Raw genomic sequence first — 19,912 nt, 5'->3', positions numbered from 1 at the left:
CTATGAGAAAGACCCGAAATGGAATACTAAGACGATGGCGTATTACCCCGTGACCAAAGGAAAGGAGTTCTCGAGCAACAAAGAAACCCGTGCAGGAATCTCAGATGCATGTTACTGAGTGAAAGAAGCCAATCTGAGAAGGCTACGGACTGATTCCAACCGTATGACATCGTGGAAAAGACGAAACTATAATGACAGTAAAAAGATCGGCGGTTGCCAGGGGATGGGTGGGTGGAGCACGGAGGAGTTTTGCGGGCGGCGTAGTTGTTCCGTGTGACACACCACGGTGGATACGTGCTATTACACATTTGTCCAAATCCATAGAATGTATGATGCAAAAAACGAACCCCAGAAAACCCTAAACTATGGGCTTTAGTTAACAGTGATGAGCCAGTGGAGATTCATCGACTGTAACCAATCTATCAGACTGATGCAAGATGTGAATAGTAAGGGAAACGGAAGAGGGGTGGAGGAGAGGGGCTACCTGGGAACGCTCTGTAGGATCTGCTGAGTTCTTCTTGTAAACCTAAAACTGTTCCAAAGCCAAAATGCCCATTAAGTTTTTAGAAGGCCATTGAGGCACCTTTGCAAATCCCTTGACTAGGGACTCTGTGTTAAGTAACCGGATGTCATCAACACTGAGTCTTATCCACACTGATTCTGATCACGGAAAAAATAAAACAAGGAGAGAGGCCCCCACGATGGAGTGTGAGGACGGCCAGAGCGGCTGTGGGCGGGGAGTGCGGTCACCCATCCAGGCTGCCCAGAGGCCAGCTGCATGGAGGGCAGAAACACAGCCACCGGGCCTACTGAACAGGCAGCTACCTCACGGGGGTGAGCTTCAGAGGAGTGGGGGGCGCGGAATCAGAAGGCAGGCGGGCTGGGTGACGGAAGGATAAAGACAGAGTAAATACAGGTGACAGTTGTCTGGATTTCCGAGGTCAAAGACAAGTTTCAAACACTTGATGTCTGAAGAGTTAATGCTGATCCTTTCACACATCAGCGATGGCCAGTGGCTTCTAGGCTTGGCAGACGGATAGACACACAGGGCCCTGGGACAACACAGCACGTGGGTCGAGGCCTGTCCCGGGCTCTCTCCTGTGGAAGCTCAAAGACCGCACTGCCCCAGCAAGGCCCAGCCCTTTGACGAAGGAAGGGCCAAATTTAGCCCCCAAAGTTGCACAGTGAATCACAAGAAGAACAACGTCAAGTCACATCTCCTCTGTTCCAGTCCCAACAGGGCCAGTTGTCACATATGGAGAAGGGGCCAAGAGGCCGTGCTTCTCCCACCAAAAAGGAGAAGGTGGTCGTGAGGGGCAAAGACCGGGCACACGAGTGTTCGAGAGCAGCGCCTGGCACCCAGGAGAGATTTTTTAAAAAATCATAGTCGTCGTGAGAGAGAGTTCCCATCTAACCTGGAAAACTCAGTAAGGCTTCCTTAGATGTGGTATCTGAGTATTTCGCGTGATCGAAGGTGCTCATTGTGAGGCGGGTCATGATTTCACACGCCGCTAAGAAAGGAAACAACCGTGATGGAGCGTCCGACTGGAGCCCCCCACAAAGCTGGGAAGCCGGGGGGCTGCGCCTTCAACATCAGGGAGATCGAGAGCAAGTCCCACCTCACGGAAAGGGGAAGCGAGGAAATACGACGCGTTATCTTGGCACTGGGTGGAGGGAGGGGGGTAAGACTCTTCCCCGAGAATGTGAGCCCCTGGAGCTCCCAGGGGCTGGGTGTCGGCATCCACGCGGTCGCCGTGGGCCGAAGGAAAACACAACAAAATACCGCCCTGCCAGCAAAGATTTTCGATTTCGAGAAATCTCAGGTGGATAGTGTCCTGGGTGGTGGAGGGAAGCAAACCCAAATCTCACGGGAAGAACTCGATCGTAATAAGCCACCCGGATTCCAGAAATGTGAAAATGTGAAACGTCACGATGAGCCTTAGAACCTACGAAATGCGATCCAGTAAATAAAATGCTCGCCATCTGGGTCCCCGTCCCGAGAGGCCACAGCGTGCATGGGAGGGCGGTGTTTGCTCCCCACTCCTGCAAAACGGCACGCTGGCTGTGGCCCGGTTCACCCAGGCCAAAGAGACACATTTGCAAATCTGTGCTTGGACGCAAGGTTTGTCTCAAGTAGACTACGCCACTGCCCTGGGCGGATGCGGGAAGACGGTCCCCTCACGGCCCACTTGCAACTTAAAAAGCAATTACACGGGCACCTAGGTGGCGCAGTCGGTTAAGCGTCCGACTTCAGCCAGGTCACGATCTCGCGGTCCGTGAGTTCGAGCCCCGCGTCGGGCTCTGGGCTGACGGCTCAGAGCCTGGAGCCTGCTTCCGATTCTGTGTCTCCCTCTCTCTCTGCCCCTCCCCCGTTCATGCTCTGTCTCTCTGTGTCCCAAAAATAAATAAACGTTGGAAAAAAAAAAAAAAAAGCAATTACAGGGCGCCCGGGTGGCTCAGTTCGTTGGGCATCTGACTGCGGCTCGGGTCATGATCTCGCCGTTCCCAAGTTCGAGCCCCACATCGGGCTCTATGCCAACAGCTCAGAGCCCGGAGCCTGCTTCGAATTCTGTGTCTCCCTCTCTCTCTGCCCTTCCCCCCACTCACACTCTGTTTCTCTCTCTCAAAAATAAATAAGTACTTACAAAAATTAAGAAAGAAAAAAAAAAGCAGGTACATTTCATGTGCTCAATGCTGCAGGCAAACGTATCCGGGGGCACTGAGCTGGCGAGGGCGTAGGCAGGCTGCAAATTTAATAAATCTTAATTACCGTGTTTATACAAACAAACAAGCTGAAGCCATTGACGTAGTTGGAGCTTCCAGTGACTTTGTGCAGAGAGAAAAAAAAAAAAGTGTAGAGAACCAACTGCTCATAAATAATTAGCTTTGGGGCAGTTTTTTTTTTTTCTTTTTCTTTTGGACTAAAAATAACATATGAAATGTTTTTTAAGGTGGCCAGATTACAGCCTCTGAAGACAGCACTGTCACCCGGTCAGCGTGTGTGTCTATATGCGTCTGTGTGCACACACACGGGCCGCAGAAACAACACAAGAAGCACACCCAAGGGAGGGGTCTCCCCCCCCCCAGGGGTGTCATTGTTCCCTTTGTTCTCCGAGGGATATAAGCAGGGGCGGCGTCTGCAAGGTCTTCAGGGTCCTCATTTACCTGGCCATCGAGAACCTACTATGCGCAGAGTTACAAGGACTCTGTCCACCATCAGCTTGGCGGACCCTCGTTGTGTTCCTTGGAGAGCGTCGCTAAGTGGCTCGTCGTCAGTCACGCACGCTAATGGTGGATCCGAGATTCAAATCCGGTGCGTCAAGCTGTGGTTCTCGAAGTGGGGTCCCAGGCCAGCAGCATCAGCGTCACTTGAGAACTTGCTAGGGATGCAGATTCTTGGGCCGTCTCCGCCCTAGTGGACCAAAAACTCAGGGTGGGACCCAGAAATCTGTGCCTAAGCTGTCGCATAGATGAGCCCGAGATGACCTTGCAGGTTGCTTCTTTCCTCGTGGGCGGGCTTCACGAAAGCCAGGTGGCCAGCCGCAAACTCAGATTGTTACACATCCGATTATTTTATGTTACTATTATTTTTTTTTAACTTTTTAAAGTTTACCTATTTTGAGAAAGAGATGCATGAACGGGGTAGGGGCAGAGAGAGAGGGCAGAGAGAGAGAGAATCCCAAGCAGGGCTCCAACTAATGAACTGCAAGATCATGACCGGAGCCAAAATCAAGAGTTGGACGCTTAACCGACGGAGCCACCCAGGCGCCCCTACGCATCCGATTATCTTACACAGAGCCCGGATAAGCGTGTTTTTTAGCCATTTAGAGCCTGCCCGTTTCGCATACCCCACAAAGCCGTGCCCGGTATCTGCCAGCCGCAGATAAGACACAACCTGTAGCTATGAGGACCCCGGTCCACCTTTGCCCTTTAGAGCCCCGGCCTCAGAGACGTGCCGTTCCTCCCAGCCAGGACGCGTTTGCAGTCTACCAGGGCAGGACTTTGCTCTTGTGATCACTGATGGATCCCGAGTGCCCACATCAGTCCTTGGCCCGGTCAGCACTCAGTAAATACTTGTGGAACGAATGACGGACAGCAAATGAGCTGTGGCTGAGCCCCGAATGACGGGGCTGTGGACATTCCACACTAAGCCAATCGCAGGCTGCCAGGAAACAGCCTGCTCGGGAGGCCCGGCCTCCCCCAGCCAAGTGTCCCCCGGCTCAGAAACATTTAGTGAGCACTCACTGTGTGCAAGGGATCAGGGGACCCAGACATGACTCCTCCGGGTTCCCCCTGGGAGCTCCAGATGGGGGCTCCCCAGTGCAGGGCTTAAAAGTATGGAAGCCCCCGGAAGTCACCGGGCTGGACTGTGTGAGCCACCCTGTCCTTCCTGATGGTCTTGCACATTTCTCGAGGAGGCTCTCTGTCATTCTAAATGAGGGGGGGATCCAGGACTACAGTCTCCCTGAAGGACTTCTACAAATGACAGTTCACATGATCTTCAGAATTCATTCACGACGAAAGTCGGCACTGATAATTCCATTTTACAGATGGGGAAAGTCAAGCCCCAAGAGGCAAAGCCACTTGCCCAAAGCCACCAAGCTAGTTGACGCTGGGCCCCAAGCACAGCGTTGGTCTCGTGACCGCCCGACCCAGTCCACGGGACACCCGCTCTCCTACGGACGTGAGACACAAAAACCCGCTAGAGACCAAGAAGAAATCCCAGCGTGCAAAGCGCCTGGAAACCGATCCCATGGCATTAGGGACCTCGAGGAACCCAGGGCTCTTTGGAGCAGAGCCTGCTGAAGGCTCACTCTGTTCTGGGCCAGGGCTTGAAACGAGAGCTCCCTTGCAAAAGGAGACATCCATTCACATCGGGTTTTCCCTGAAGCAGGGACACCCGCCAGGCCCCAGGGATGCCTTCTCCAAGGCACGGTGTGGAAAGTCCAGATGACGGCCTTGGGGCCACAGCCCAGAGACCACCCGGAAGCCACATGCCTGTGCTGAAGGACTCATTCCGACCTTGCATTGCTCAGTTTCCCCACGCTTCCGTGAAGGCGGTGATGCCTCTTGGGTGTTGATGGTACCGTTAAATGAGATGCCCTCACCATGATTCAGCAGGATTTTCTGGCACACGGTGGATGGACGACACAGAGCGTCTAAAGTAATAATGATTAGTACTCATGACTAGTGCCGCTCCCACGGTTACCACTTCGGCCTGCAAACGCCACAGGAGTGGCTCTGAGCGCTTCTCAGCGGGCGGAAGTGGAAACACCTTCCTCGTAGAGCACGCGAGGCACAACCCCCCTTTCCCCCGTTACTCCCCCACTGGCCCCCGTGTGCCCAACCACCACTCAGGCGGCCACACGATCCAGTTGGCCTGGAGCGGTCCAGGTCTCCTGGGACAGTCCTGGTTGACACCTGTTGTCACAACATAATTGTCAATAGCGTCCTTGTTCACTCCCCACCGCATCCTGGCGTGCGATGAAAAATTCCAGGGTCCCTCCTCTGTCATGCGTCTGTCACAGCTGAATACGTTCTGCGCACACTCCTGAGGCCTCCCGAGGACCCCGGGGCCCGGCACAGCACAACACAGCCCGCAGCTCATTCCCCATAAATGTTCCTCAGACCTCGCGGAACCTTCCAGAAAGCCCAGGAGTCTGGCTGCAGCGTCACAGGCCTACCCACCTCCAGACGCCCTGCCCTCTAGCGTGTGGAGCAGATGGTAGACGCCGTACCTTTTGGAATCCAGTCGGCTCCCCTGGAGAACTCTGTGTCTGTTATTTTCGGGAAGGAGAGGAAAAGGGGGGCGGGGGGGGGGGGGGAAGAAGTTAAGTGAGTGATACTCAAATCCCAGCAGAGCCTGTAATGGAATATTCATTTTGTCAGGGGAGTGTTTCTTTAAAACTTCTGGTCATCTGGACAGGCTGAACCAGCAGGTGATTCGATTTAATGAGCTTTTTAACGCACTTCAGGCCCAGGTGGGATTCCGTCTGGGAAGCCTGGGCCGGCGGCGGCCACCTGGCTGGGACTGCGCTGACACCTAGTGGCCACGGCGGCCGTGGCGGGGACGGCAAAGCTAGAGCTCTGAAGCTTGGCGTCTGGGGCCTGAGGGCCCCCTCAGAGGCCGTCTCGACTGCCCCCCTCCTCGGGCTAACCCTGGTGCCTCAGTTTCCCCATCGCTTCTCGGGGAATGACAACGGTGCCCCCTCTGTAGGGTTGCTATGGGGACACGGCATTTAATAAAGGCTGTTATTACTAGTTAGCTTTATCATCGTGTTGTGCGAGGACGCACGGGGACGCAAAGGGGGAAGGTGATGGTCCACAATCGCAGAGCAAATGGGTGGAGGAGTAGGGCTGGATCCCAGGGCCCCGGGCCCCAGTCCGGCGTGCCCCTCCATGGTGCCTCCCACGGCAGGGCGTGTTTGAATGCTGGCTTACCAGCGCCACGGCCGTGGGAGTTCCAGCTCTCAGTCTCCGCTCTCCCTTTGGAGACTGGTGTAAGGACCTGAATGGGGTCACGAAGACTTCAGCTGAGCCGCCCCTCGAACGTGAACCGTGATGGTCACTGCTGTCATTACCGGAGCGCCAGCCTCACGGGGCGGCAGGATGGCCAGGTGACATGTTGGAAGTGAAGCACCTAAGACCCGCGAGCCTCCATCACTCACTCCCGAGTTTAGCGTGTGGGGCGGAGGGGATGTGGCCCAGCTACGTCTCCCCAGACGAGCTCGGGCTCAGCCATAGCCCCGCCCCCGGGGCCTGGGAGCTGCACGCCCTTGGCACCTACCAGCAGGTGGCCGGAGTCCTTGAGCTTGGACTTGTACAGCATCCACCGGTAACGCAGGTCCTCGAGCTCGTCCGAGGACCCCCTCGCTGGCCCGACATGAAGGAGGTTCTCGAAGAGACGCTGACCTTCTGGCACTCGAGCCTGCAGCTCCTGTGGGGACAGGCAGTGTCACGTGCACCTTCCAAATGGCCCAGACGGCCCCACCTGCTTGGTAAGGAGGAGCCAATCGAATTTGTCTCGAGAGGCAGCTGAAGGAACCTGTGAAGTGAGAAGCCCGTCGTGCAAATTCAAGCCAAGGCCAGGCAGTCGCTCTCTGGAATGCTACAGAAGGAACTCCTGCCTGAGGGGGGCAGGTGCGCTGCTGACCTCCGTGGTCACTTCTGCCTCTGACATTCTAGAACCAAGTCCTCGGAGGGTTTGACACAAGAGTCACCATCAGGATAAGAGCCACCGCGGTTGCACGTGCTTTTCTGTTGGCATTCTTAAGCCTGGCAGAGTGCTACCGGGAGCCGGCAGATTTTTCTATCACAATATAGTACTGTGTCACCCCAGGGTGGCACTTGTTATCCTCAGGACTCCTGAGAGGTAGCGACGTGGGGGTAGGAGCAGGGCTGCAAGTCTGAGCGTGTGGGTTTAAATTCTGGCCAAGGATCCTGCCTCCACCCCATCCTGCTGGCGGTGTGACGTGGGCAGGTTGCGCAGCTTCTCAGAACCGACCAGAACGTGAACTCTTTAAGAGCAAGGAGGCCTAAACGGGGGCAGCTGCAAGTAATCTCTGATACGGCTGGAGTTGGATGGTGGTGGTGAGAAATGAGCGTCACGGCCAAATGAGAGACAAGAGGGACGCAAGGACTTCCTCATCGTAGGTAATTGGACCAAACTTCTCACCGAGGGCAAAGTATTAGAAACACTTAAGAGTCATCAAAGAGTTAACAAGAGAGCAAGACGCATCAGGCTAAACCCCGGGAAAGGGTGAAACCCAAAGAAGTAAGGCCGGTGTTCAGACCGGCTTTTGTCTGCAGGACATTTGTCGATCTGGAAGAAACAGTTGTGAAACAGATCACGCTTTGGGAAACCTCATGGGGCTATGGAGACAAAGGTCAAGGTCTGGGCTCTGCAGGGATAGAGACTTTTAATAATCTGCTTCCCCTTTGGCTGAGATTCCTAAAGGTGAATCAGAAGTAAACTCACACTTGGGGCACCCGGGTGGCTCAGTCGGTTGAGCGTCCAACTTCAGCCAGGTCACCATCTCACGGTCTGTGAGTTCGAGCCCCGCGTCGGGCTCTGTGCTGGCAGCTCAGAGCCTGGAGCCTGCTTCGGATTCTGTGTCCCCCTCTCTCTCTGTCCCTCCCCCACTTGTGCTCTGTCTCTCTCTCTCTCTCTCTCCCTGCCTCTCAAAAATAAAGAAACATAATAAAAAAAAAGAAAAAAGAAAAGAAATAAATTCACACCTTGAGTGGACTAAAGTCCAGCCCAGGTCATCAGTGGTCCAGGGAGCCTCAAACTTTGAACTTGGACTCACTGGTTTCAGAACAATAAAGTCCTCCTTGCCTGGCAGTCACAAACAAAATTCTCTCTGGAGAAGAGGTGATCCTGAATCTCAAATTACCCCTACATCTATTTCGTCAAATGCAATGCCCAGCACACAATCAAAGCAGCCTCATATATACAAGACACTGATAACAAGAACAAGCAGAAACAACATGCAAAAGAAATGTTCCTAAAATGACTTGAGAATTATTAGATGCACTATATAAAACAGCTACCGTGCTTAAAGAATAAACAACCAGACTCAGCAGGGATCTGGAAGCTACAAAAAGTGACAGAGTAGCATTTCAAAAGAACCAGGTAGAAATTCTAGGACTGGCAAATGCAATATCAAAAGCGGAAGGCTTAACAGACATGTGTCATAGTGAATGAGACACAGTGAAAGAGAGAATTAGTAAACCGGAAGGTAGTGTAGAAAAACTCTCCAGAATGCAACAGGAAGAGAGAGGATGAACAAAACACAAGAGAAGGTAGGAGACATAGAGCCCACAGAGAGAAGGAATAACATGTGTCTAAGCAGCATCACAGCAGGAGAGGAGAAAGGGGATAAGGCAAAGGCAGTATGTTAGTATCAGAGAATGCTCTAGAATTTTCCGGAGAGACTCTAGACTACAGATTCCAGTATCCAGATGAGTCCCAAGTAAGAAAACTAAAAAGACATCCAAACCCTAACATATCCTAATAAAACTGCAGAGAAATAAGGAAAAAGAGAGGTAAGCTGGGGCCCGGATGAGAAAGGCTTTGTGTGATACGTTTGGCAGGCTGGCCTCTATACCAAAAGGTTTACATCAGGGGAAGGATAAAGTCACATTCATGATGCTAAAGGTCGTCACTCTAGCCGCAGAATGAGCCAGGACCTGGATGGGGGCCCATCAGGAAGAAAGAAGGCCAGCTGGGAGGCTATTGCCATCATCAAGGTCAAAAGTATCTAGATTAACATAGTGGTAGTAAGAGGGGACAGAAACAAAAAATTCCCAGGAGGTGGAATCCAGGAGGGCTTGGTGACTATTTAGATATGGGTGTGAAGGAGAAAGATCTGTGGTAGAAGGACTGCAAAGATGGCCATGACGCCCCCATCCTGCCTCCCCGCCGTATTCATGACCTTTGCAATATGACTTTGAGTCCTTCCTACCAAGAGGTGGAGTCTGTTTTCCCTCCCCGTGAACATGGGTTGGCCCTGTGACCCTTTCTGTCCAACGGAATCCAGGGCAAGTAATACGCCAGTTCCTACTCGAGGCCTCAGAAGCCTCGAGTGCTCCCACTTGCCCTGTGAGACGACGCCTCTGCCACAAGAAACCTGGGCTGTCCCACAAGAGGATGAGGGCTGTGCGGTCCGCCTCACGCTCATCTCCCACAGCCTGCCAGCCCCCCAGAGTAGAGCCACCCAGCTGACCTATAAGTGACAGCAAACAAGGGAGCCCCGCCAAGACCAGAAGCTCTGCCCAGATGAGCTCGGCCTAAATTGCCAACCTTCAGAACCACGAGTCAAATAACCGGTTGCTGTTTGAAAGCTCAAACCGATGGAAGGGTTTGTTACACAGCCACGGCCCGCCGATGGATAGGAGTCGTGATGAGGCGTGCTATTGTCCAAGCTGGGGAATACAGAAGGAGGCTGAAGGAATGAATGGTTCTCCGAAAGTCCTTCGGAAATACGCGAACCAAAAAAGTTCAGAGACTATTATTTACACACGGATGAAAATGGCTCACAAGCCGCGTGTGTGCTTCTTTTTGAAGAACCCCCTGGTGGCGAACACATCCGTGGGTGCAAAAGGAGGGCCGTCTTGTGGCAACAAACCTGTAGCTTCGTTTCCCTGGCCCTCAGATCCCTGGCTGCGGCCATCCTCATCGCGATGATGCTAACCAGCTTGGCGTTTTCCACCTCCAACCACTGCTCAAAGTCCCTCAGGAGCTGGGAGTAACCTTCCCGGCTGCCTTCTTCCCGGAGCAGATTTGCCTGCGGGGATACACAGCACGACCGACCCATCAGAGGGGAAGTCAGCCTACTGGCCACGCATCCCGTGGCTTCCCTCTGAGGCAGAAGGTAGGGCTGAGGATGCCCAAAGGTGACGAGAGGGGCCTGGAGCCTGGAGAGGGAGGAATGTCTCTGTAGCCAACGTGGCCACGTTAGAAATTTAATTCTAATTCAGGTCCAGGGTCCTGCGCTGCCTCGGCCAGTGCTCAGCGCCCTCCTGGACCACCCCCCCCCCAGCCGCGACAACGGATCACCGTGGTCACCTGCTGGTCTCCTAGCGGCAGCCACCACCGTTCCTCACCAGGAAGGCTATCACAGTGGTTCCCCTTCCTCCACACCTGTCCCCCTCCGGGCTCTGTGGCCAGAGCGGCCTGTCTGAAATGCAAGTCCATTCAGCGAGGCCCTTGCCAGTGCGTACTGCGCTTTCTGTAAACCCTGACCTAATTGCCTGCGGTTCCCATTTCCTCGCTCCTCAAAATGTGCCCCGAAGCCCAGCGGCATGGGCGTCATCCGGGAGCTTCCAGAAATGCAGAATCCTGGGCCCCGCCCCAGACCTGCTGATCGGAAGGTGCGTTCTCCCACGATCGGGGTGCACGTTACCGCGTGCAAAGCTCTGCGCTGGGTCGGAAGTTCCCGCGGGTTGGAAGCGATTCCGTTTCACTCCCGGCTGCACCCCGGCTCCAAGTGCGGGCCTCAGGGCACAGTAACGCTCAGTGATTTGGGAAGGGGCGACACAAGGATACATGGGAGAATGGGAGTGGAGGTGTCGTTTTCGAAGAACAAGGAAGGATGGATCTTTTCAACGCGGTTCCTTTTTTTAAAAGCCGTCAGGAGAAGGGGTGAGCGACACGAGATGGTCGGGTTAGTTCTTTTGAACAAAATGCGGCTTATGACACACAAAAAAGGTACCCCTCTCGCGCGATTTCAGTTTGCAGGGTGGGGCCAGCAGGAAGCCGTCAGCCCTGCGAGGGGCGAGGTTTCCGAGGGGTGGGGACCTGTCTGCCCAAGTGACACTTCTGACCTTCCCCCTGGCCCGGGTCTGGGGCCTCTGAGTCCCTCTGTCCAGCGGCACACCCAGGAGAGGACACGGCCAAGTCCTGAGTTGAGCACGCGGCCGCAGGCAGGGAGGGGGCTTGGGGGAAGGCCACCCACCGTCCCTCCCTCCGGGTCTGCCGTCTCCCTGGAAGGCCCCCCTGGGCAGACTCACCCGGCGGTGACGCCCGGAAAGAGGCTCCGCGGGATCGATGAGAAACCCACTCTTCGGGATGTTGTTGGTGAAAATCGTTTTCTTCCCTGAGTCCACTTCCGTCCTCTGCAGCTGCTGGTTTCTGATGAGGCTGAGAAGACACCCAGCGCAGTCAGCGTGGCGCTGTGATGGGGACTCCCCGGGTCACAGAAGCAACAGACTGGGGGCACCACGGGGTAGGAGCCGACTTCTGGGCCTCGCAAGTCAGTGACCATCCTTCGGGTTCGTCAGGACGTTCCCAAGGCTCCGGTTCCCTACTTGAGACCCGCGTCGCCCTGCCGTTAAAGTGCACACGCCCATCGGCGCGGGGGAGGCCCAAGCCAGGAGGGGCTGCAGGCTGACCCCCCCCCCCAAGCCGGGACACCTCCCTGCTCCCACTGCTCCCGCTAGAATCGCCCCTGGGCCAGACTGGAGATACACGGGGGCACCTGACGCCATGCTTCTACGGGCCCGCTGAGCTCTCCCCCTGGCGAAACGGGGGTGTCGCCTGAGACCGGCTCGGAGCGGGGGACCCTCACCTCAGCAGGCTTTCCTCCAGCAGCTTCAGAGCCTGCCACGACTGCACCAATTCCTCCAGCTCCTCCTGGACCAGAGCAGCCCCTTCCGGAGAAGACTTCTTCATCACCAGCCGGCCATAGGCTTCGACCAGGGGCAGCTGGGCCTCCTTCTCCGGGAATTCAGCCAGCAGCCTCTGAAGGACACACACACACACACACACACGCGCGCGCGCACACACACACTCAGTGAGCTCTTGGGACAGGGGTCTCTGTTCCCCAGTGTGGGCTCTTTGGCCTCCCAAGCCTGCTTTTGGGGATGTAAGTGAAGGCACGGGCATCCCCGTGGGGAAAGCCATCCCACCTCGACTTCGACCTCCCGGGACTGGGCGTCCCATGGGCCCGCCTCCTCCTGGTGTGACTCCAGCTTCTGGGTGACCACGGCGATCCACTGTCTCAGCTCCAGCAGCTGGTGGCTGAAGGTGCAATGTTCCCGCACGCTCTGCTGACACCTGTCCATGAGGTCCTGCAGCACAGCCCAGGGGGCCCAGGGCGCTCTGAGTGCAGGCAAGGTGGGACCCCGGGCCACCCCATCCTGCAGGGCCCCCAGACCTTCCCTGGGGCAAGACGGCCCCCGGGGCTTCCCACCCAGCGGGAACGTGAGACGCTGGTCCTCCCTTGTACACAGGACAGGGATTTACTCTGGCAAGACCAACTCTGGTTTAAAGTGTCTCTAAGCCTCCTATTCAAAAAAAATTTTTTTAATGTTTATTTATTTTTGAGGCAGAGAGAGACAGAGCATGAACAGGGGCGGGGCAGAGAGAGAGAGGGAGACACAGAATCCGAAGCAGGCTCCAGGCTCTGAGCTGTCAGCACAGAGCCCGACGCGGGGCTTGAACTCACGAACCACGAGATCGTGACCTGAGCTGAAGCTGGACGCTTCACCGACTGAGCCACCCAGGTGCCCCTAAAGTGCCTCTGAGCCTTCTTAACTTTTATGTGGATGTTACCATGTCTGGACGAGGGTGTGGACGATCAGACCTCCTGTCCGCCACTGGCGTGGGTGTAAATCATATGCCACTTGGGGAAACCAGAGGTCAGTATCTACTAAGACTGCACACAGGCATCCCTACGACCCAACCCTGCCGCCCCTGGGCAGACACCTAACAGATACAAACGTATCGTCACCAAAAGGCCCGCACGCGGTGTCGCTTGTAACAGGAAGAGACAGGAAAGCACCCGAGTGCCCGTCAGCAGAAGTATGGATGAATATGTTGAGGTATATTCACACGCTGGGATATTTTACAGCAGGAACGAGCGGTCTATGCAACAGTCATTATAATACAGCATTGCGGGTGAATTTACAGCCGGCGTGTGGATAGCTAGGAGCCACACACACACACACAGAAAACCATTCTGTGCGATTCAATTAAAATAACGTGTAAAGTCAGGCAAACCCAACCCAGGGTGTTCCAAGTCAAACATCAGGGTTGCCTTCAGGCACCAGGAGTGGCCGTGGGGGGGCCCCGAGGGGCTTGGGGGTTGGGGGAGCCAGTATCCTTCTGTGTCATAATCTGGGCGCTGATAACGTGGATGTGTCCAGTTTTTAAAAATTCATTGAACCGCACAGGTACATGTTCTCTTTTCTACATACGATGATGCTTCGATAGAGAGTTTTTGAAAATGGTCCTGCTTTTTTGCCCTCTCCTCTGGGTCAGCCCTTCCCAGCTCTCAGGCTGGGGCCTTGTTCTTCTCCATCCTCAGGAAAGGAAGGGGCCTGTGTTCCTGGTCACCCAACCTGGGGCCCTCTGAGCCCCTCTCTCCTCACCCACTGCAGGCCAGTCAGACCCCAGGCTCTTGCTGTGACCCCTGGCTTGGGCCACCACAGGCCCTGCCCTCCTTCATTCCAGACACCGGCTAACGCCCGCCCCTGGACACCAGGCCCCCTAGAACTGGGGAGACAGAGAGGGTGCGTCCCAACTCTCTGCCACAAACCAGTGATGAGAGCCTGAACAGTTACCTAAAAGTCCACTTCTCCGCACTGTCACTACCATAGCCCCTGTCCCCATGCACCAATGTCAAACCCAATGCTTTCAATGGCCTCCGATTGCTTAGTGGGGTCTGTCTCCCCCGGGGGGAGACGGAAAATGGGCCTGGGCTGTGGGGAAAGGACTTACTAGAACTTACTAGGTTTAAAAAGCCCTGAGTGGGGCCCCTGAGTGGCTCAGGAAATCTTGTGGGCGGTGGGGCAGTTCTGCGTTGTGGGAGCCGGATGAGGGCACCTGTCCCTCTCCCTGTATCTGCAGGGGTCACCCCTGCTCTATCATGGTCACAGCAACCAAAACCCCCTATGAGCTTCCAGGAAACGTGGCTCCACCGAGGGAGGCCCGTTGGTCTAAGCGATGCGTGAGGTCTAGATGAACTGATTTAACTCCACCTAATAAATTAGCAGCTAGTGGTCTCAAGGTGGAGGTGGGGGAGTAGAGAACTAGGAAATCACCATCCCTGCCCTTTGGGGGCCCACAGAGCCCAGAGAAACAGCAAACACCAGCTTTAATGCCTCTATCCAATGATGAGCCAGGTTGATCGTGATAATAGTTAATAAGGAGCATTAACTGAGTATGATTAGCGGTTGCAGAACGCTAACATTCCAGTTCAATCGCGCTCTTTAATTATTGCCTAAACACTTCTTCAAGGAAGCATTGTCCCCCTTTTGTTACTGTGTCGCTCAAGGCTTTTAATTTCTTTTTTATTTTTTAAAGTGTATTCATTTTGAGAGAGGGGGAGAGAGAGAGCGCGAGCAGGGGAGGGGCAGAGAGAGGGAGACAGAGAATGCCGAGCAGACTCCGTGCTATCGATGTGTAGCCCAGTTCGGGGCTCGAACTCACGAACCGTGAGATCATGACCCGAGCGGAAACCAAGGGTCGGACCCTCAACCAACGGAGCCACCCAGGTGCCCCCAGCCTAGGTTTTCTTGAGGTGTGGCTGCCCGAGAGGCGGCTCCACAATCCCCAGGGCACTTGTTACAAATGCAGACTCCGGGACCCCATCTGAATCACTTAAATTTGTCCTCAGGCCAGTTTTGAAGAAGCCTGCGCCGGCCCCCGCCCCATTCCACTCCCAGGGCTCAAAGGGCCCGGGTGGCCACTAGAGGGCGCCGCAGAGGAGGCTCCCAGCCGCCGAGGTGCAACTTTCAACCCGCTCTTAACGTGGCTTACATACCCCCACGCCCACTGCACCCGGGGCTGTTAGCCTGTTCTGTTCCTCGGCCTCCGGGCACACCTGGAATTGTATATGAGCTCGTTGTTTTGCGGACTCACGGTCCATCTCCCCACTGGAATATAACCCTGGGGAGCGGGGCTTTGGCTGTCGGCCTGGTGCCAGCCTTCATCCTCAGGGCCCAGAACCCCCCACCCCCCACCCCCACCATAGGGGACATGCTCACTACTCCTCTGCTGAATGAGTGAGTGAGGGAAGAAAGGAAGGGAAAAAGAAAACAGAAAGGTTTGAAGGAATGCAGGAAGAAAAGGCAGAGAGCGTAGGATCCCAGGCGCCTGGTTTTACCTCCAGAGACCTCTGCAGGGCCTGGTAGTCGGCAGAAAGCTGCTCCATTTTGTGCTGGTGGGTGGGGTTCCCCTGGACGAGAGGCCTCACGGCCTCCATCTGTGCCCCAAGGTCCAGCCCCTCTTCCTGCAGCCCCTGCAGCGAAAAGGAGCAAGTGTGGCCGTCCTGTTTATCTCCTGTCATGGGAGCTGATGGGGGGAGGGGGGCTCTGAGTGGGGGAGCTGGGGAAGGTCCCGGCAAGAGGGGGCTCCCCCACCCCAGTGGCGGCACCATATGGCCATCTGATGGGCCTACTCTCAGAGCTGGTGAGACTTTTTAAAAGGAGACGGAAATATTCTGGATCACCCTGGAAACAAACGGTTACGGCCTGGAAGGCATCTCTGGGGAGGGGGGCGGGGGTCAAACTCCCGCCTGGATTCTTACCTGATGACCCCCTCTCCTCATGAAGAATCACGCCCCAACTTCAGTTTTAAAGCCCCCGGACACACCATTTTTAACGTCTTCCCAAGAACCCTCTCAAAAGTGCTTGACTTTTAAAAGGGTAATTGTATCACACGCATTTAAAATCCTGCAACCTCCTTATCCAGCCAATCATTATTGACCAATCTGCCTACGGACAGTCTGCCTGTGTTTTAACACATTTATTCTCGCTTCCAAAATCAGATCATTTAACTGAAGGCCTCTGTACTCATCAGGAACACTTTTAGAGCAGAGCAATTTTATTTTTTTATTTATTTTTTTTACATTTTTTTTTTTAACGTTTATTTATTTTTGAGACAGAGAGAGACAGAGCATGAACGGGGGAGGGGCAGAGAGAGAGGGAGACACAGAACTGGAAGCAGGCTCCAGGCTCTGAGCCATCAGCCCAGAGCCCGACGCGGGGCTCGAACTCACGGAGTGTGAGATCGTGACCTGAGCCGAAGTCGGACGCTTAACCGACTGAGCCACCCAGGCGCCCCGAGCAGAGCAATTTTAAAACCGAATACCAACATGACATTTTGCAGCGACAGAGTAAACAGAAGTGTAGCTGATCTTTTCCTGAGGCTCAAGAATTCGCCGTCTGCGGGTACTAAAGGTCCCGCAGAGGCCAGAAGCCACCAGATCAATCTAGCAGAGATCTGGACAAAAGGTCAGACCTCAGGCGAGGGGCTCAGTGGCCGCTGTTTTGCCAGTCACTGCCGCAAGAGGTGAGCTGCCTAGAGACACAACTGAGCACCTGAACAGGGCCACCCGGGCCCCACAAAGCCCTTACCTGCAACCTGGAGAGCTGGGTCTGTTTCCTAGGAAGGTCCTGCTGAAGCCCGTTCTCGGCTCGGACCCTGCCTTGGAGGTCCGACAGCTTCTTCTGTAGGGGCTCGAAAGCAGCCCCAACATCCTGGCGCTGAGCCAGCAGGCTCTGCAGAGACACACAACGGACAGCACACAGATTACGGGCACCCTGTACGACCGGCCACTCACCACCAAACTCCGGCCTTCTCCCGGCCGGCTCATATCCACTCCGGCATCACCCCCTCCAGGAAGCCTTCCCGGAGCCCTTGCTGGGGTTGGACGCCCCCCCTTGGAATCACCGTGGCGTCCTCACCGTGACAGCTGCTCTGCTCCCTAGCACAGAGCTGCATCTGGTAATACGTACACACCAGATCCCGCCGGAGGCCTGTTTTTGCCAATAAAGTTTTATTGGGATACGGCCACGCCCATTCACTTCTAGCCGCTCTCATGCCTCGGTAGACCCGAGGAGCCGCAGCCGAGACTGTCTGCCACACAAACCCTAGGGGATTTGCTAAACGTTCGCTATTTGGGGGAGATGAGATCCCGGATGTGAATGGAGCTCTCGGCGAGGGCCCGGTCCCTCCCAGTGCCCGAGAGTTATGCCGTCGTCATCATCAGATGCTCGGCAAACGTTTGTTACGTAAAAGAACACACCGTCCTCGACACGCCACGTTACCCCTTCGATTTAGTGCAGTCATTCAGAAATGTGCTCCTAATAACATTAGCTTCCGGCTCTAGGTGGTCGAAAGTTCACAGGCAATTTTCTCTGCATTTTCTCATTAGACAGCCCCCCCGGCCCCCCCCCCCTGGCTTCCTCAGGAAGACAGTTCCAGTGTCGAGGGAGCAGTGTTGAGGGAGATTCAGGGGCAGGGGTGGGCACAGCAGGTGCCCAGGACGCCAGTTAGAAGGATCGCACGTTAACCGCACCGGCCGAGAGGAGCTGAGACCCCGGGGGACAAAGGGCGAGGGAAGGCCACCCGGTGACAAGTGGTGGGGCCGAGGGAGGAGTCTGGGCCTCCTGCCTCCCTCCCCAGAAGGCTGCCCCCACGACGGCGGCCGCGACACCCACCTGCAGCTTGCTTTTCCTCTGCAGGAGGCCGTTGTGCAGCAAGTCTCTGTCCCGCACGGAGCTCGCCACCTGCTCCAGGAGGGCCGTGGCTTTGTCCTGGCCGAAGACGCTCTTCAGCAGGTCTCTCTTCAGCTGTAGCATCGTCAGCTGCTCCTTCAAGCGCGAGCTTTCTGCCAGGGCCGCCTACAGGGGACAAGGCCTCCGTGACCCCCAGGGCACGGCAGGGCAGGGCGGGACCGGGCTGGGAAGCGGTACCAAGAGCACATCGGTCCTGCCTCAACTTCCCCGGGACGCCGCGCCTTCGTGCCTGGAACTGGGAAAGCGGCGGACGCCAGGAGGAACGGGCTGGCGGGGACGCGTCAGGGAGGCCCTGACTTTCAGGGTCAACTTGATTCCTCTCTCACCCCCCACTTCTACCCTATCACCAAAGCCCAGGCAAGATTGTACCTCCTGTCCAGCCATCCCCCCTGCCGGTGTCCACAGCGGACTCAGCCTCGCTCACCTGGACCACAGCAGCCCTTGACTGCCTGCCCCCCCAGCTGCCCCCCCAGAATCGACCGCCCACACTGCGGCCGAACCTGCCCCCCCAGAATCGACCACCCACACTGCGGCCGCCCCTGCCCCCCCCAGCCGTCCCCCCACACTGCGGCCGCCCCTGCCCCCCCCAGCCGTCCCCCCAGAATCGACCGCCCACACTGCGGCTGCCCCTGCCCCCCCCCAGCTGCCCCCCCAGAATCGACCGCCCACACTGCGGCCGAACCTGCCCCCCCAGAATCGACCGCCCACACTGCGGCCACCCCTGCCCCCCCACAGCCGTCCCCCCAGAATCGACGCCCACACTGCGGCTGCACAAACCAGTTGGATCCTTTACTCGATAATCCCCCATCACCGACAGCAGTAGGGCTACCCCTTGGGTGCTGTTTGGGACATAGGGGTCTACGGGAGCACGTGGGAATTCAGGAAAGCCCCCTAGAGGAGGTGACATCTGAGTGGAATCGTGATGTGCAGGTGATGGAGGTGCCAGGTGAAGGAGGGACCTAAGGGAGACTCACGTGATGAGCAGCTGGCTCCCTGGGCCTTTGCACGGCCCCGGCCCCGCCTCCTCCAGGAAGCCGGCCCCGACCACACCCCCAGCCTACACTCACTCTTCCTGCCCCAAAGCCCTGTGCCAATCTCCGGCTTCTGCTGACTAACGAGCTGTTTGGGGTCAGCACGCCTTGCTGATCTGAGGGCCCAGGGTCCCGGAGGCCAAGGGAATTGTGTTCGGCTGGCCAGAGTCCTTCCGCTTTATCCCTGGTGATGTTACTGAGACACCGAGCTGGGCACAGGGCTGGGAAGGGACAAAGACCCCAACCCAGGTAGGTACCTGCGATCCAAGGCCGAAAGTGATCATCTCCCTTCAAGTGTCGACGACAGAGCCCTCTGGGTGTTGGAGGCGGAGCTGAACGCCCCTAGTTGGGGAAATCCGAGAAGCCTCCCCAGAGCAGGCCGTGTTGCCAGAGCCCCGGAAGAGCAGAGGGGGCCCCTGGAGGAAGGGCAGCCTAGACACGGCCGGCACAGCCGAACTGGCATCCCCCGCGGTGGGGACAGGTGGTGTGAGAGGACAAGCCCCTTGCTAGGGAGGGTGCCCTTCACTCCCTTTCCAGAAAGTCTGGACACAATAGTGTAGCAGTTAAGAGTTCAGGCTCAGAAGTTGCGATCCGGAGGCCTTGGGTAGTTCTGAGCCTCAGTTTCCTCATCTGCAGAACAGGCAGAGCCACGCCCAACTCCCGGGGTCGGCGTGAGGGCTGAAAGGGGGCGGTGCCCATGCAGTCTGTAGCCTGGTGCACAGCCCGCAGGGAACACACAGTAACAGACGGCTTGTCTCTCTGGTACCGTCTAACCAGCCGCTGCGGGCTGAACTGCGTCCCCCCACAAGATGTGAAGTCACAGCATCCCCGCCCCGACTGCCCCAGAATGTGAC

The 19,912-nt window shown here is 56.2% G+C and overlaps 1 protein-coding gene across 7 annotated transcripts in view; it reads right to left on the bottom strand.

The window, feature by feature from the left end:
- SYNE3 (spectrin repeat containing nuclear envelope family member 3) overlaps positions 1–19,912 on the bottom strand; it is a 104,080-nt gene that overhangs the window by 19,861 nt on the left and 64,307 nt on the right. For 4 of the 7 annotated variants that reach the window (XM_047080156.1, XM_047080157.1, XM_047080155.1 and 1 more), the window contains 10 exons: positions 17,950–18,132; positions 16,864–17,007; positions 15,612–15,746; positions 12,412–12,573; positions 12,072–12,244; positions 11,515–11,644; positions 10,131–10,289; positions 6,788–6,937; positions 6,442–6,508; positions 5,739–5,777 (listed from right to left, as the gene is read on the bottom strand). In XM_047080156.1, coding sequence (XP_046936112.1) covers positions 5,739–5,777; positions 6,442–6,508; positions 6,788–6,937; positions 10,131–10,289; positions 11,515–11,644; positions 12,072–12,244; positions 12,412–12,573; positions 15,612–15,746; positions 16,864–17,007; positions 17,950–18,132 — 1,342 coding nt within the window. The other 3 variants (XM_047080158.1, XM_047080161.1, XM_047080159.1) reach the window with 3 other exon arrangements.

Source organism: Lynx rufus, unplaced genomic scaffold (genome assembly GCF_022079265.1).
Source record: "Lynx rufus isolate CCGP_SWC_20201006 ecotype Redwood Valley unplaced genomic scaffold, mLynRuf1.p SCAF_17, whole genome shotgun sequence".
NCBI lineage: Eukaryota > Metazoa > Chordata > Mammalia > Carnivora > Felidae > Lynx > Lynx rufus.
Note: the sequence above shows the minus strand (reverse complement) of the source record. Positions and strands in the feature narration are given on the sequence as shown.